The 16535-nt window shown below is 44.9% G+C and overlaps 1 protein-coding gene across 4 annotated transcripts in view; it reads left to right on the plus strand.

Moving 5' to 3' along the window:
• LOC148029059 (uncharacterized) overlaps positions 1–16535 on the plus strand; it is a 70505-nt gene that overhangs the window by 51880 nt on the left and 2090 nt on the right. For 3 of the 4 annotated variants that reach the window (XR_015692363.1, XM_087687813.1, XM_087687814.1), the window contains exon 15: positions 16240–16374. Coding sequence is in view for 2 of the 4 variants with exons in the window: in XM_087687813.1 (XP_087543939.1) it covers positions 16240–16374 (135 nt within the window). In the remaining 2 variants the exon portion in view is untranslated. Of the gene's footprint in view, positions 1–16239; positions 16375–16535 lie in introns of those variants that run through there. The other variant, XR_015692364.1, reaches the window with a different exon arrangement.

The following is a 16535-nucleotide window of genomic DNA, read 5'->3' on the forward strand; positions in this document are numbered from 1 at the left end:
ACCCAATTTCTCGACATTAATGCACATTGGACCCCGTGCAAATTGGGGCATTTGCAGTTTGGGCAAAATTTGTGCATCATTTGGTCATTTTATGTACATACAGGTTCAATTCCATGTAATTTGGACATCCAACACTTGGAAAATTTGGGGGTTTTGCTGAAATTGCTCTATTTTAGCAAAATTGGTCTGTTCTATGCACGACAGAGAAAATGCAGATGTGTGGTTGATGCTTTGAGCACAAAATTTTGGGACTTTTGACCGTGCCTGTCAAATTTTATGCCCGTGGGTACATGTACAACAGAAATTGCAGCTAAAATTTGGGATTTCTCGTGTAATGTGATGCATATGCCCTTGGAACAGTTGTAATCAGTTGTGGAATGCTGTAGCACATGGTTTGGTGCTTCTGAAAATTTATTTACAGATCTGAAGTCTCTGCTTATAGTGGTCATTTATTGCTGGTTGATACTTGTTTGTGCCTTGTCACTTGGGTGACAGTTTAGGCCTGCATTTGCTGATTTTTTGGTCACATTTAGGCTGAAAATCATGTTTGGCAGCAGTGACAGCAGTAATCTCATGCACATAAAGAAGCTTGAAGGAGCACATAACTTTGCAGTTTGGGAAAAACAGTGCTACAATATCCTGTTGCAAAAGAAGCAGGCAAAGTCGATTAAAACCAAAGGGGCAAAGTCCTTGGACATGGAACAGGAAGATTGGGATGAGTTAAATGAGCTTGCGCGCTCAACCATCGAGCTATCGATTTCTGATGCCTTGTTGTTCAACATTGAAGGTTTGGATTCTGCATATGCTATTTGGACTTGACTTGAAGAACTGTATGCACAGAAGAGTGCTGCAAGCAAAGTGTATTGGCTGAAAAAGCTTATGGATTTGCGTATGAAAGAGGGTACAATAATGTCTACTCAATTGAGTGAGTTTAACTCCATTTTCAGCCAGCTAGTTGCCTTGAAGTTCATGATTGATGAGGAATTTAAGACTACTTTCTTGCTTTGCACTCTACTAGAGAGTTGGGATACATTCAGAACTGCTATGAGCAACTCTAGTGTGATCCTTTTGCATGCTGATGTAGAGAGTGCTCTACTCATGGAAGAAATGAATTGGTAGAACAATGCATCTAGTAAGTTTTCCAGTGCTTTGCATACTAGGGGCAGGTCATAGCAGAAAGGCAAATATGATAGCAGGGGACACAGTAAATCACGTGGCAAAGATGTTGAATATTATCATTGTGGCAAGAAGGGTCACTTTAAACGTGATTGCTACAAATGGAAGAAAGAAAAAGGAAAAGGCAAGAAGACAGATGATAGCAAAGAAGAGAAGAAAGAGGGTCAATCCAAGAACAAGAGTGTCAAAATTGAAGAGGTGAATGTAGTCACTCATGACAGTGAGGACAATGGGAATGACGTACTTTTGGTCTCTTCACACTTTGGTACAGATGCTTTACTTGTAGAAACAGATAAGGACATGCATACTTGGATTCTCGATTCAGGTGCTTCCTTTCATGTCACCTCTCATTGAGAGTGATTCTCTGCCTATACAGGGGGTCAACATGGTGTTGTCCATATTGGGAACAACTATGCATGTGACATTGCAGGTGTTGGCAGTGTGCAGTTGTAGTTTTAGCATGGCTCTGTCTTCACACTTCAGCATGTACGGCATGTATCTCAGCTCAAGAAGAGCTTGATTAGCACAGGGCAGCTAGATGATGATGGTTTTCATACCACCTTTGGTGATGGAAAATGAAAGATCTGTAAGGGGTCTAGAGTGATTGCCAGAGGTTGTAAAAGTGATACTTTGTATCCTCTCCATGTATCTAGTGTGAGTGATCATATTGTTGCCGTGATCGAGCAGCCAAGCATGGCCGGTTGGGCACATGAGTCAAACAGGAATGAAAGTGCTATCTTGCTTGGATTACTGCCTTGTCTTCGTTATGTTGATTTTGAGCATTGTGATAATTGTATTTATGGTAAACATGCACAGACGTCTCACAAAAAGTCTCTTTCATTGAAATCTTCTCCTCTAGAGTTAGTACACTCAGATGTATGTCAGATGCCAAGATTATCTTTAGGGGAAAATAAATATTTTGTCGCCTTTGTCGATGATGCTACACAGAAGGTATGGGTTTATCCTATTCATAGCAAGGATGAAGTGCTTAACAAGTTTAGAAAATTCTTGGCATTGGTTGAAAATCAAACGGATAAGACACTCAAGTGTCTTCGCTCTGGTAATGGTGGGGAATGTATCCAAGGCCTTTAAGGCATTTTGTGACAGCAAAGGGACAAAGAGGGAGCTCATTGCCCCTCATAATCCACCCCAAAATGGATTATGAGGGGCAATGAACTCCAAGAAGCGTTTGGGGGGGGGGGGGGGGGGGAAGAGTTTCCCAAGAAGCGTGGTTGGGCAAGCCACCTTCATATGCTCACGTGAAAAAGTTTGGCTGCGAGGCTTTTGTGCACATTCGTAAAGAAAAACGTAGCAAACTCGAGCCAAAGTCTTATAAATGCATTTTCCTAGGATATGGTAATTAGGGTGAAATGGGGTATAGATTGTGGGATCCCGAGAAAAGGAAAGTAGTACGCAGCAATGATGTTATATTCTGGGAACATCACATGCATAAACAACCCGAAAAGGCTGAGGAGGTCTGTAGGATTGTATTCCGGGAAGAAATACCTTTTGGATGTGCCCGCTGTACAGCAACAAATACCTACTATAAATGAATCTGTAAATGCAGAAAATAATGCTGGAAATGATCAGCCAGCTATTGCCCATGATAATGAGCCACTACATGTGCAGGAACAGCCAGGACACCAAGTTGTTAATACTGATTTGTAAGTTGAAATGCCAGGACAGCAAGTTGAAAATGCTCAACAACGAGCAAACAATTATCATTGGGTTAGGAGATTGTCTAGGGCTACCAGACAACTTGATAGATTCATTCCTGGTGCAAATAATGTGGCTAATTATGTCATGTTGACTGATTGTGGTGAACCGTCTTGCTTCAAGGAAGCAATGGACAGACAGGACAGCAAGAAATGGTATAAAGTGATGTTGTCAGAGATGGAATCTCTTGAGAAAAATGGCACTTAGGACTTGGTACAGCTGTCTAAAGGGCAGAAAACACTTCCATGCAAATGGGTTTACAAGATGAAGGTCACTTTTGGTTCCTCACCAAAGTACAAAGTAAGATTGTGTCAGAGTGCAGCGGTGCGGAAGCGTAGGACTGAGAGAGAGAGAACGCAGAGAGAAAAGGGAGAGAAAGAGACAGTGTACAATGAAGATCTGCTGTATAAAGAATGCTGAATACAAAGATATACACGGGCGCAGTGCGCTGGACTGCGTGTCTCCACCTCGACGATGCGACCTGCTGTCCACCTCGAAGTCTGCTGTAGTCTGCACTGTCGGCTGTCTGAAATCTGTGAACAGAGACAGAAATCTGCACGGCACCGGTCTGTAATCTGCGACAGAGAAGAATGGCCAGACTGCTGGAGACGTCGACTATAAATAGTCGAAAACAGCCACGAACTGGGGCGCCAGAAATAGGGCGCAGCCTGGAATAAATCAGCTGCAGGCAGTCGGACTGCCACGTGGCAGTCCGACTGCACAGTCCGACTGTGCAGCAGCCTGCTGGTCCGACTGTGCAGGCAGCCTGCTGGTCCGACTGTGCAGGCGTGCCCTCTAAACAGGCTATGATCTCTAACACCCCCTCTCAGAGCCTGGACAGGGCAGAAGCCTGAGGGATCTGGAATGTTGCCGAAGGAGAGCCTGAGGAAGCGCCTTCGTAAACAAATCCGCAAGATTGTCCTCCGTCTTGCAATACTCCACAGTGATGGTCTCATCCAGAAGCTTTTCTCGGATGAAGTGGTACTGAATCTCAATGTGCTTCGTCCGGGCATGAAAAACAGGGTTCCTCGCCAAGGCAATGCAACTTTCATTGTCACATCGCAGCAATGTAGGACGAGTCTGGGGGCACCCAAGCTCCTCCAACAATCTCCGAAGCCACACAACCTCTCATGTGGTGGAAGACGCGGCCCGATACTCCGCCTCAGTAGACGAAAGGGCTACCGTGGGCTGCTTCTTGCTACTCCATGAAATAACACTTGCACCCAAAGTAAAGCAGTAACCTGTTGTAGACCGCGTGTGGTCCACGTCACCGGCCCAATCCGAGTCGCTCCAACCTGCAAGTACAAGATCTGACCCATCTGTCCCTGCGGGGTAATGAATCCCCAAATCAGACGTCCCCCTTAGATACCGAAGTATCCTCTAAGCAGCCTACCAATGCACCGTCTTAGGTTCACTCATGAACCCTGCCAAGAGCCCAATAGCAAAACATAGATCAACCCTCGTGTTGAGAAGCCAAATCAAGGACCCTATCAACTGTCGATAGCGGGACACATCCGCCAAAGGAGAAGCTGAATGGGAAGTGGCCTTCCAGTTCGGATCCATAGGAGTAGAGAGGGCCCGACAATCTTCCATCTCAAAAGACACCAAGAGCTCCTGTACATATCTCTGTTGGGAGAGAAAGATCCCCCTCTGAGACTGATAAATCTCATGGCCTATAAAGAAATGGAGTAGCCCCAAATCCGTCATCTCGAACGTCCGATGTAAAGCTGACTTTGTCTCCTGGACCTGCTGTGCATCATCACCTGTGACAATCAAATCATCAACATATAATACAAACAGCACACAACCATCCTCGGAAGTGTGAACATACAGCTGCGGATCGGCCTTGGACCGCCGATATCCCAACTAAGACTGGAGGAACGAATCAATCTTCTCGTTCCAAGCTCGCGGGGCCTGCTTGAGACCATACAGGGCCTTCTTCAACCTGTAGACTTTCCCATCTGAAGAACCAAAGCCAGGAGGCTGCTCAACGTAGATCTCCTCCTTCAAATCACCATTCAGGAAGGCCGACTTCACATCCAACTGATAAACAAGCCATCTCCTATGGCCAGCCAAAGCAAGAACAGCTCTAATGGTTGCCATACGAGCTGTGGGGGCAAAGGTGTCATGACAGTCAATTCCTGGGCGCTGGGCAAAACCCTTAGCAACAAGGCGAGCCTTGTGCTTATCCAAAGTACCATCACTGAGATATTTGGTCTTGAAGACCCACTTGACTCCAATCACCTTCTTCTTCGGGGGGCGTGGCACAAGTGACCAAGTGCCATTCCTCTCAATAGCCTCCAACTCAGCTTCCAGAGCTTTCTTCCATGGGGCGGACTGTAAAGCCTCCTTCACGGAGGTGGGCTCTCGATCCTGCATAACACGGGACATCAAACAATAATTGGAGCAAACAAGCTCCAAAGAATGCGCCTGGTGCCTCCGTGACCGCCGCGGACCATCCTGCGGTCCCCACTCCTCAGGAACCCCCTCGATCCCTGAATCACGGAGTGTGTCACGGGCCCAGCGAGGAGGAGGCCGAACCTCCCCTCGTCGTTCTCCATCAGTAGAAGACTCTGGAATGTCCACCGGTGGTAACTCCTCAGAAGGGTCCGGTGGAACAGTAGACTCTGTGTCAGAAACAGAATCATAATCAAAAGGCACGGGCTCCAGTGGAACTGTAGAAGGAGCCCAACTCTCCCCTGGATCTCCAAGAACGGGGTGCTCCTCACCCATTGAAGAAGCCGAAACCTCCACAAACCGCACATCACGGCTAGTATATACATCCCGCTTGACGGGATCATACAGTCGGTAGCCTTGGGACTGGGAGCTGTAGCCAACAAATACCTGTTTTCGGGAAGCCGCTTCAAATTTATCACGGTGAGCCTTGGGAATGTGAACATAGGCATCACACCCAAAGACCCGAAAGTAAGAAACATCTAGCTTCGTCCCAAAATAAGCCTCAAATGGAGTCATCCCTTCCACGGCCGAAGTAGGGGATCGATTAAGGATGTGGACTGCAGTAGCCACAGCCTCGGCCCACAGAACCTGAGGGGTCTGTCGGTGCTCCATCATGGTGCGCGCCATCTCGATCACACAGCGGTTCTTCCGTTCTAGAATACCATTTTCTTGAGGAGTATTGGTATTGGCAAACTCCTGGTGAATTCCTCTATCTGCACAAAATCGAGCAAATTCATTAGACACAAATTCACCTCCCTTGTCGGATCGCAAGGTCTTCAACTTCCGGCCTGATCGGTTCTCCTCAAAGAGAAGCCAATCCTTGAAGTGCGAGAAAGCTTCTGACTTTAGTGCCAAAAAGTAGGCCCATGACATCCTGCTGTAGTCATCCACAATCAGCATGAAGTACGAGCTCCCACGCAGGGACTCATTCCTCATAGGGCCACATAGATCCGTAGATACTAGCTCCATCGGTGAAGTTGACCGCCGCGAAGCTGTGTGGGGAATGGCATCCCGATGCTGCTTCCCCCGTATGCAGGAGACACATGGCTGCTGGCTCACCACTATATCCGGCAACCCTCGAATAAGCTGTCCACGTGACACCCTCCGAAGATAGTCATAGTTCAGGTGACCAAACCGAGCATGCCATAACTCAGACTGTGACTGTGAGGTAAGAAGAAGAGTAGAGAGGGCAATGGAAGACTTTAGTTTGTAAATGCCGTTCTCCTCATATCCAGATGATAGAACCTTCCTCGATTCACGATCAAGGACTCGCACAGTAGAACTGTCAAACTCCACCAAAAGACCAAGGGAGCAAATCTTATGAACTGAAAGGAGATGGTACCCTAATCCTGGTACATGCAAAACCTCTGAGGTATGGGTGCCACCTTGGCCATCCGGAATAAGCTGCATCTTACCCCGACCTGCAATAGAAACTGAAGAGCTGTCTCCAATGAGAACCTGCCCACGCGATGGTCGCAGCTGGGCAACACCATCTGATGAAGGAGTCATGTGCCGTGAGGCACCACTATCAACAATCCACTCTCGAGCTTGGGGAGCCGTCATCGCAGCATCAGAAGCATTCGGTGAAGCGTCCTCAATGACAACTAAATGTAGAAATGCAGCTGATGAGGGTGCAGCCACCGCTCCAGAATCCTTGGTTTCCTTCTTCTTGGTGTCCTTCGAGTCTTTGTCAGGGCAATCCTTCTTCCAATGGCCAGTCTTTCCACAAATATGGCATGTGGAGTCTTTGTCCTTGTCCTTCTCCTTGTCCTTCTTGGACTTGTTATCCCCCTTCTTCTTCTTTTGGTCCTTCCCCTTCTTCTGAGAGGCTTGACCTGTCAACGCCTCCGTCTTGGAAGCATTCTGTCCCTTTAACTGTTCCTCTTGGTCCAAGACCATAGGAACCAACTCTTCCCACCGAAGAGTAGACTCTCGCCCCGAAGCAATAAGGGCAGAGTAAAATGTACCGAATCGTGGCGGCAACTGGGACAAGAGTGTGATCGCCATGTCTTCGGAGGAAATCGGCTTCCCCGCATTCTGAACCTGCATCTGTAGCTGCCTTAGCTTGTTAATGTGTTCCCTTAGCGAAGAAGACTTATTGACGGACAAAGTCCGCATCTGGACCTCCAAAGAAACCCTCTTCATCAGGGTCATCCGATTGTACATTTGATCAAGCTCCAGCCATATCTCACGAGCCACCGTCAAGTGCTCGATGTGAGCGATTACGGCTGTAGTGCATGATAGAAAGAGAAAGGATCGAATCCTGGCATTCAGTTTGTCCCAATGAGACTGGGCCCTGGCCAACTCCGCACAAGCATCGGAAGAGAGTTTGGACTCATCTCTTACCGAAGGCCGGTCAATATCTTCCTGGACCAACTCCGCCAAATCATAGGACTCAAGGATGGCCAACATCATAACGCGCCAAATGCGGTAGTTGTCGCCGTCGAGCTTCTGATCTGTAGGAAGAGCCGGTAGGACAGGCACCTTCCGGTCCATTATCGCTTGGAACTCCAAGTCCATCTCTGTAGACATCTTCACCTGCAATGCCTTCTCAAACGCAAAAGCAGCCCCCTCTGACTGGGTAAACTCAGCCTGCTCAGGCTCTTCCGCGTCCTGAAGCTTCTTCACCCGTCGGAGGCAATGAAAAAGCAAAACCTGCACTTTTAGGTTGAAAACTCAAAACTTCCTCCGCGTCAAACAGCAGTAAACAGCAGCAAATCCACCACCTGTACTCCTTTCCTGTGCGCCCACACTCGTTTCAGCCTTGTTCTAAGGCGCAGCCCTCCTGTCTGCCCTTAAACGCAAAAAACGCAAATTTGTGTCGCGATGGAAACTCCACTTCAGGTTGATTCTGCGCTCAGTCAGCCCTCAAAGACTGCTCTGATACCATGTCAGAGTGCAGCGGTGCGGAAGCGTAGGACTGAGAGAGAGAGAACGCAGAGAGAAAAGGGAGAGAAAGAGACAGTGTACAATGAAGATCTGCTGTATAAAGAATGCTGAATACAAAGATATACACGGGCGCAGTGTGCTGGACTGCGTGTCTCCACCTCGACGATGCGACCTGCTGTCCACCTCGAAGTCTGCTGCAGTCTGCACTGTCGGCTGTCTGAAATCTGTGAACAGAGACAGAAATCTGCATGGCACCGGTCTGTAATCTGCGACAGAGAAGAATGGCCAGACTGCTGGAGACGTCGACTATAAATAGTCGAAAACAGCCACGAACTGGGGCGCCAGAAATAGGGCGCAGCCTGGAATAAATCAGCTGCAGGCAGTCGGACTGCCACGTGGCAGTCCGACTGCACAGTCCGACTGTGCAGCAGCCTGCTGGTCCGACTGTGCAGGCCTGCCCTCTAAACAGGCTATGATCTCTAACAGATTGGTTGCAAAGGGGTATAAGCAGAAGCATGGAATTGACTTTGATGAGATTTTCTCTCTTGTAGTCAAGATGACTACACTGAGAACCATTTTAGGCTTGATTGTAGCTGAAGATATGGAGCTCATACAGATGGATGTGATTTGCATGAAGACATATATATGCAGTAGCCTGAAGGGTTTGTTGAAAAAGGGAAAGAAAAGATGGTATGTAAACTTAAAAGGAGTTTGTATGGGCTGAAACAAGTACCAAGAGAATGGTATCATAAATTTGATACATTTATGCAATCTTAAGGTTTCCACAGAAGTCAAGTAGATCACTGCTTGTACACTAAGAAGGCAGCAGATGGCAGTCTAATTATCTTGGTTCTGTATGTTGATGACATGCTGATTGCTGGCAGGGATACTCATGCCTTGGATTCACTAAAGCAAAGTCTTCATGGCAGCTTTGACATGAAGGATCTTGGTGATGCAAATCACATTCTTGGTATGCGAATAATCAGAGATAGGTCAAAAGGATTGCTCTATCTATCTTAGCAGGAGTATATCTCCAAGGTTTTGCAGCGTTTCAATATGGAGGGGGGGGAAACAATTGGGGTTCCATTACCTCCATATGTGAAACTCAGTGCAGAGGACATCCCTACATTTGATGATAAGAAGGCTGAAATGGCCAAGATACGATATGCTTCAGCTGTTGGCAGTTTGATGTATGCTACGGTTGCTACACGTCTTGACATTGCCTTTGCAGTGGGAGTGGTTAGCAAATACATGGCAAACCTTGGCAAAAAGCATTGGGATGCAGTGAAAGGTATTATGAGATACCTCAAAGGCACAAAGGAGTTGTGCATCTACTTTAAAAAGCAGAAGGCATTTGTTGTTGGCTTTACGGATGCATACTATACTGGTCATGCGGATTGCAGAAAGTCCACTTCTGGGTTATATGTTTACCTTCACAGGAGTAGTCTCTTGGATCTCCAAGCTACAAAAGTGTGTTGCATTGTCTACTACAGAGGCAGAGTATGTGGCTGCCACTGGGGCATGCAAGGAGGCTTTATGGCTTTCACGTCTGGTAGGAGAGCTTGGCATCACAGAGTTACATGTTCTCCATTGTGATAGAGTGCTATCATGCTAGCACGGAATCCCGTCTTTGATGCAAAGACGAAACACATACAGGTGAAGTATCACTTCATTAGAGATGTACTTGACAGCAAGAGCATTGAGCTTGTGAAAGTGTATACAGATGATAATCCTGTAGACCCTCTTACGAAGGGTCTTCTAGCAGAGCGGTTTGCTCATTGCCGACAGATGATGGGAGTTGGATAGATATATGTATTTCAGCTTTGTACATACCTAGACTTAGGTGATTATTTTCTCCTCTTAAGACACACTGCCTTTAGGTGGGAGATTGTTGGGAATAAAGGCCCTCGTGCCTTTAAATATGCTCGGGTGTGAACACACAGCACTTGTACTTGTATATCCCTATCTAAAAAACCTTAAGTGGTACACTCCTCATTGTGTCTGAAATTGTGCACACTCTCTGCTATGCTCTCTCTCACTCTCTCTGTCTCTTCGCGCGTAACGAACACTTACTGTCTCGATCTTCATGCCGACTCGTCACTACACCTTTGTCATCCGACACCTTGGAGTCCATGATCCTTGAGTTGGAGTCCCTCTCTCTCTTAGAGGGGGATACAGATGGGGATTCTTTTCGTTTGCCCTTAGAGGGGCATCTCCTTCTTCAACTTCAGAGGGATACTCCTACTTCTCTAGTTTCTGAGGGGGACCCTACTACTCTCGAAGTTCTTCATCCCCCATCTTTTACTTCCGAGGTTTGACTCTCTTCTGAGTAGTTTTATCTCCACAGAAACCCAACATCTAGAGGATCTATCTTCTATTAGGATTCTTGGATTTTCAATAGCGATTTTGTGACTAGGTCTGCATATTCATTTCAGCATGGCGTCATGGAGCTAGTGGCTTCTCACCCAAGGTTGTGTTTCAGGTTCTACTACTCATCCAGTCTCCTGACTATCTTCACAGGTCTCCTTTTAGGTGACATTCTTGGATTACAGGGTGAGTCTTCTTCTCTTCACGTTACTCCTCTTTTGTGGTCCTTTTTGGGCCTGAGATGGGATGTTGAGAAACCACATCATTCCATATAGTTTCCTTCTTCATTCGCATTTTTGGTTTTGGTTTCCAGCCCCAAAAAGTCTTTCCATGGCCTTCTGAGAGTGTTGAAGTGCCGTTCGAGAGACTGCAATGGGTGATATTTGAGACTGTTTATATCTATATATATTCGGTACCTCCCATTCATTCTTGACCACTTCACACCACACTCTCGCTCACTTCTTTTGTGAGACCATTATCTCTCTCTCTCTCTCTCTCTCTCCTTCCACCATCCTTGTTGCCAGGTTCTAGTCTCCTTCCTCCATAGGGCTGCGTTTATGGTGGTAGGCTTCCCTTCTTTGTTGGCGTCATCATCCATACACAGGTGACAGCTTCCAGAGCCCTTTCCCCTTTGCGTTTGGTGCTCAACTCTACTGACGATAGCATCCACTTGTGTGGCGTCAGATGTTCTCTCTCAGGCGACAATCCATCCTTGCATTTGGCTGCCCTGGAGGTCCTCCTCTCACTTGGTGTTTGCATCATCATCTGGCGTCAGCTTTTAGGCTCAAACATTTGCATTTTGGTTCCTGGACCCTCCCCCTCGTCAAGCATCATACTTTCCGCTGGCGTTTCCATCATCAAAGGCTGCTATATTTGCCTTTTTAGTTTCTGGCTCTTTCTTCATATCTGGTGTCACTTCCCACAGCTTACAGTAGTCATTAGGCTTGTGTTTGCAAACTCAGAGGCTCCTCACCCTTCAACGGCAGTCCTTGCTCTAGGCATCACTAGTTATCATCCCTACGTTGTGGATTTAGAGGCTCCTCTTTGACGGCAATCTCTTTGCTTGAGGTGACACCACATCTTCCCTGCGCTTGCAAGACTTAGAGGATTCTTTGCCAATCTCTTTGCTCAAGGGCATCCTTCGTGCTATGGCACCCTAGTATCAGATTCACCTCATTATTTCATTCATTATCTGAGTTTATCTTTTCTTCTTAGGGTTTGATGTACAGACTCTGTGTTCTTGCAAACCCTACTATCTTGTTGGTTGCTCAGCCATTTCTTGACATGTTGGTTGTTTGGCATGCTCTTGCTTGTGGTAAGTCTCAACTCATGATTGATTACTCTTTCTTCTTTCCATATTCTTTGCAAACAGCAATGATGTATTTGCTGTCCATTAACCATAACAAGCTATAGCCAAAAAAAGCAATATGATTTCAGATTTGTGATTGTTGCTTGCTCATAGCTGTATCCAATCTATTTAAGGAATCATATTGAATGTGTGTGACACAACTCGCAAGTCATGAAGCCTAATAGTGACTTAGTGAGAACCTTATAGATATAGTAAGGATTTAGGAATTATCTATTCTTTATTTTTCTATTCTCATTCTTCTTTTCCTATTCTCTCTTCCTTTCCTTTTCTATTGGTTTGGAGATTGGACATGCCACCTGTGACACACCACATTGCACATAACCATGTTCCTTGATATCAAGTTTCAATATCCATGGATGATGGTTTATTAATTACTTTTGGAGGTATGTAAAAGTTGTTGGAAGACTTGGCTATTCGAAATGCTTATGCGGTTGTACATGCTTCTACTTATGTTGTGAGTAATGTTACTGTCAATACTTTAAGATGTGATGGAAGTGGGACAACGAAATGGGTATGCAAGTTTTGTGCAAATTGTCACCATAGTGTGACGCAAAGATTGAAATCTTATTTCTCACGAGTAAAGGGCTTTGGGATTCGGCCTTGTTCGAGAGTGCCTAAAAATATGTACGACAGTCTCAAGTTATGGAAAGCCCAAATGTTGGGAATTCCCATTGATAGAGTGAATGCAAGGGATGAGCCAGAGCCAAACCTCTTGGCAATCCCAGCATTTGAGAGGACCTCTCTTGATGTGGACAATGAGGTTGACTCTATAGAGCAGTCACAAGCTATAGGTTCTTTCTCCATGCAGACCATGCTCTCAAGTAAGAGAACCACACTATCCATACACGAGCAAGGAGACATGAAAGCATCATTGCAAGAGGTTAGCGTTAAGGAAGCTACTAGAGAGATCACAAAGCTATTCATACAATGTGGTTTATTCTTTCACATTCTTCAGATTCCTTGATGGAAGTTTGTGATTCGTGACATCTCTCGCATTGGGTGCGAATGGGAGGGTTGGAAGTGTAAGATATCGCACTTCAAGGAGCTTCCCTACCATGAGAAAGAAGCCTTGACTAGAGAGCTAGAGCTTTTGAAGGCAACATGGGAGAAGTATGGATGCACGTTGCTTTGTGATGAGTGGTGTGATATGCGAAAGAGAAACGTCTACAACATATTGGTTTCTTCTTGCAAAGGAGCTATGTTTCTACATGCCCTGATTAGGGTTTTGAAAGACATATGGAATCGACGCCGGGATTGGTTTCATAGACCTATCAATGTTGTTGCCCATATCCTTTGTCCTCTATCGAGAGATGAGTAACAGTATGTTAACAGAAAAGTGGAGGATGTATGGAATGAGCACATAAGCAAGACTGTGGGAGACGACGATGATATGCTTTTGAAACTAGGAGATGAACGTTTTGTTTTTCGCAATTAGAGTGGTGTATTAAAATCACGTATTGCAGAGCGAGAAGAGACTCAGCTATATCCAGTCTCTTGGTGGAAAAAATATGGCATCAAGGCATCTATCTTGGTAAAAGTAAATATTTGATTCATCACTCAACTTCCATAAGACATATTGCTTTTTGATTTTTATACAAGCATTGAATTCTAACCCATCTTCTTTTAGAGATACATTGCAATGAGAGTTCTCTCACAATATTGTAGCTTTGGGCCTTGTGAGAGGAACTACAGTATATGGGCCTTGCTCTATACCAAGAAGAAAAATAAACTCTCTACACAAAAATTAGGGAGATTAGTCTTTTGCCATTGCAATCTATGATTGCTTGAGCAAACTAACTATCCGATCGAGCTTTGCTAAGTGAACCACAACAAGATAGCTATTAAGAAATGCAAAGAGGTGCGGGATATTTCATGTGAGGAGAGAGAGATCTATACTAAGTTATATGAGGAGATTACCGCATCTTGTCATGTAATCTTGAAGAGGAGCTTTAGGTGGTGCCAATACTTCGGAGGCACCTCCAATTGATGAGGATGCATTTGAGGAGTCGTTTGGAAGTGATAGTAGTAGTGGGGATGAGGATGATGACATTGAGTCACGAAATGAGGAGATGGGTGTGGATGAGGATATGGCTACTGTGACGCTTGACTCAAGATTTTTAATTTAGGACTTAAGATTTGGACTTTGGGGTATTTTGAGTTTGGGATTTTTGATTTTGTTGTCATTTGAAATTTGAACATGTTTACTCGCAGCTTTTGTGATTTATGTGACATGTGATATGGTCCATGGACTAATTATGAATCATGATGCCATTTAGAGATATGGATTGTTATTGCTATTTTGACATTGAATTTAGTTTGTATGTTTGAGCAAATCCACGGCATCATGCTTTTTTTATATTCTTGAAATGTTAACTTTGGAAAAAGTATCATATAATATAATGTACCATATATGTATTATGTAAATTGTTGGTCTATTGATTGCTCATTTAGATTTAGTATACAATGTCGAATCAGGTTCAAAATATATTTTGTTGTGGTCCATGGGGCTAAGTATTTTGTAACGTATATAAAATATCAATAATTTTCATTGCGAAGGAAACCCATTTTTTACGTTTTAGGAAACTCGTATGAAACTTTGGAAACCCGTTTCATACCTCCCATTTTTGAAACCCTTGGCAAGTATGGTCTAAGTTACTGTGTTTTAGTTGTGTTCGTACATTTTGTGTTTTCTCGATGCAAACCCTAGCATATCTTCACAAGTACCATCCCTAGGGCTGTCTCATAGTTATGGAGAAAGTGGAGTCTTGAACAAGGCCTCTGAAAAAGGTGCGGCTCCTAGTTTTACAATGTTCAATGTTGTGTGGGACCAAGGCCTTGCTCTTGTTCATATGGGAGATCATGGTCACCAAAGGTAGTATCCATCGTTGCCATCTATCGTAGGGCTCTACTCATGCAGGCTTTAGAAAATATGGGGCAACAAGGGATCGATCCAAGGTTATGAGTTATGCAAACTAGATGAAATACTATTGACTTGACACATGCACATGTTCATGCCGACATTGGAATTCATACTTTTGACGATAAGGTGCTCTTAGAAAGGCCTCTAACTTGGTCAAAGCAATCAGAAATTTGTTGGTGTTATCCAGTAATTATAGTAGAAGTCATGAAGAAAATGAACAAGGTAGAGCAGGAGAGGCATCGCTTGATTCCTGTTTTCTACCCTAGGCATTGTCAAGCAAGTAGGGAGGAAGTTGCAACATTGGCCAAGAAAGCAGAACGACGAAGTGAGTTTGAAATGAAATGGTATTCTAGTCGAGGTTTAGCTGCAACATATTAACCTCCGTTGCACCATCCTTTCCCTTCTCGTGTACACTTTGATGTATCATCCTGGTCTTGTGCACCATCTGTCCGCCTCCTCCATCTGTGGATGGAGCTAGCCTTTAGGTCCCTGTCTGGGAGCACCATAAATAAGCATGGTGATCATCAAAGTGTCAAATAGCCACAACTTTGTCCTTGCCTCCTGAAACTGTATATGAGTACATCTAGACTCCAAGGTACTCAAGGTTGCATACCTTTGCCTCCTGAAACTGTATATGAGTACATCTAGACTGCAAGGTACTCAAGGTTGCATACCCTTGTGTTGACGTGTCCTCAGCTTCCCTCATGAAAAACTGTTGCCTAACAAAAGTAACCCCTAGGTAGATGTAAGAGGTCCTAATCTCCACTTCCTCCCCCGTACAACAGAACTGTTATCCAAGTCCGGTGGATGAAGGAGAAGAAAGAAGATTGGGATACCTTGTAGGAGTGTGCCACCCCTGTCAACTGTGATCAATGTACTCCACCTTGAATACATGATCTAAAGAGAGTGGGTCACCTGCTTCACTCCAACAATAGCAGCAATGTCCTGTCTAGGGTTTGTGTGGTGGGAGAGCTAACGAGTGTTTATAGCTTGATGCTGATGTAGGTCCCTATCAAGACCTATATACTGTCCCACATTTTTCAAAATAATCAAATCAGGTTGTAGACACATTGCTTTTTTTGAGGAATACAGGGAAAGTACCCTTAGGAAGCAGAACATCAATTGCACACTTGAATATTTACAGGTAAATATATACAGGATATAGATGGAAAATAGAGGTTTTCATGGAGTTTTTCTCTATTGTGGCATAATTATGTTGCACTTTGCCATCTTGCCATATCTAAGCTACTGCTCTGCCCTTGTTAATTAAAATTTTGTGTGATCATATTCAAGGATGTGGTGCTTTTCCTAACTTCATCTGTTCTTTTCACTTAATCTGCAATAGGTGTCAATGCCATCTACCCCTCAACTTCCTCATCTACGAGAACTGATGTCCGCTTTACAGCCATATCATTCCAGGCTTGCTGCTGAATTGGAATTTGCAAGGAAGCACCCAGTACACGTGTATAATGATGCTCAGGTAAGCAAGCCCAAATTTATCTAAACAGAGAACCTTATCTTTGTTTGAGAACAGTAACAGCTCTGTGAAGGTGAGGTCTTCTGCATGTGTACTGCATGAATGCTATGTTGAGCTTTCCTAGTGGTGAACTAGAGGCCCGTGACATCATTCTACAAAATTGA

The sequence above is a fragment of the Lygodium microphyllum genome, chromosome 11 (genome assembly GCF_053477565.2).
Source record: "Lygodium microphyllum isolate KBCC chromosome 11, Lygodium_microphyllum_v1.1.10, whole genome shotgun sequence".
Taxonomy (NCBI): domain Eukaryota; kingdom Viridiplantae; phylum Streptophyta; class Polypodiopsida; order Schizaeales; family Lygodiaceae; genus Lygodium; species Lygodium microphyllum.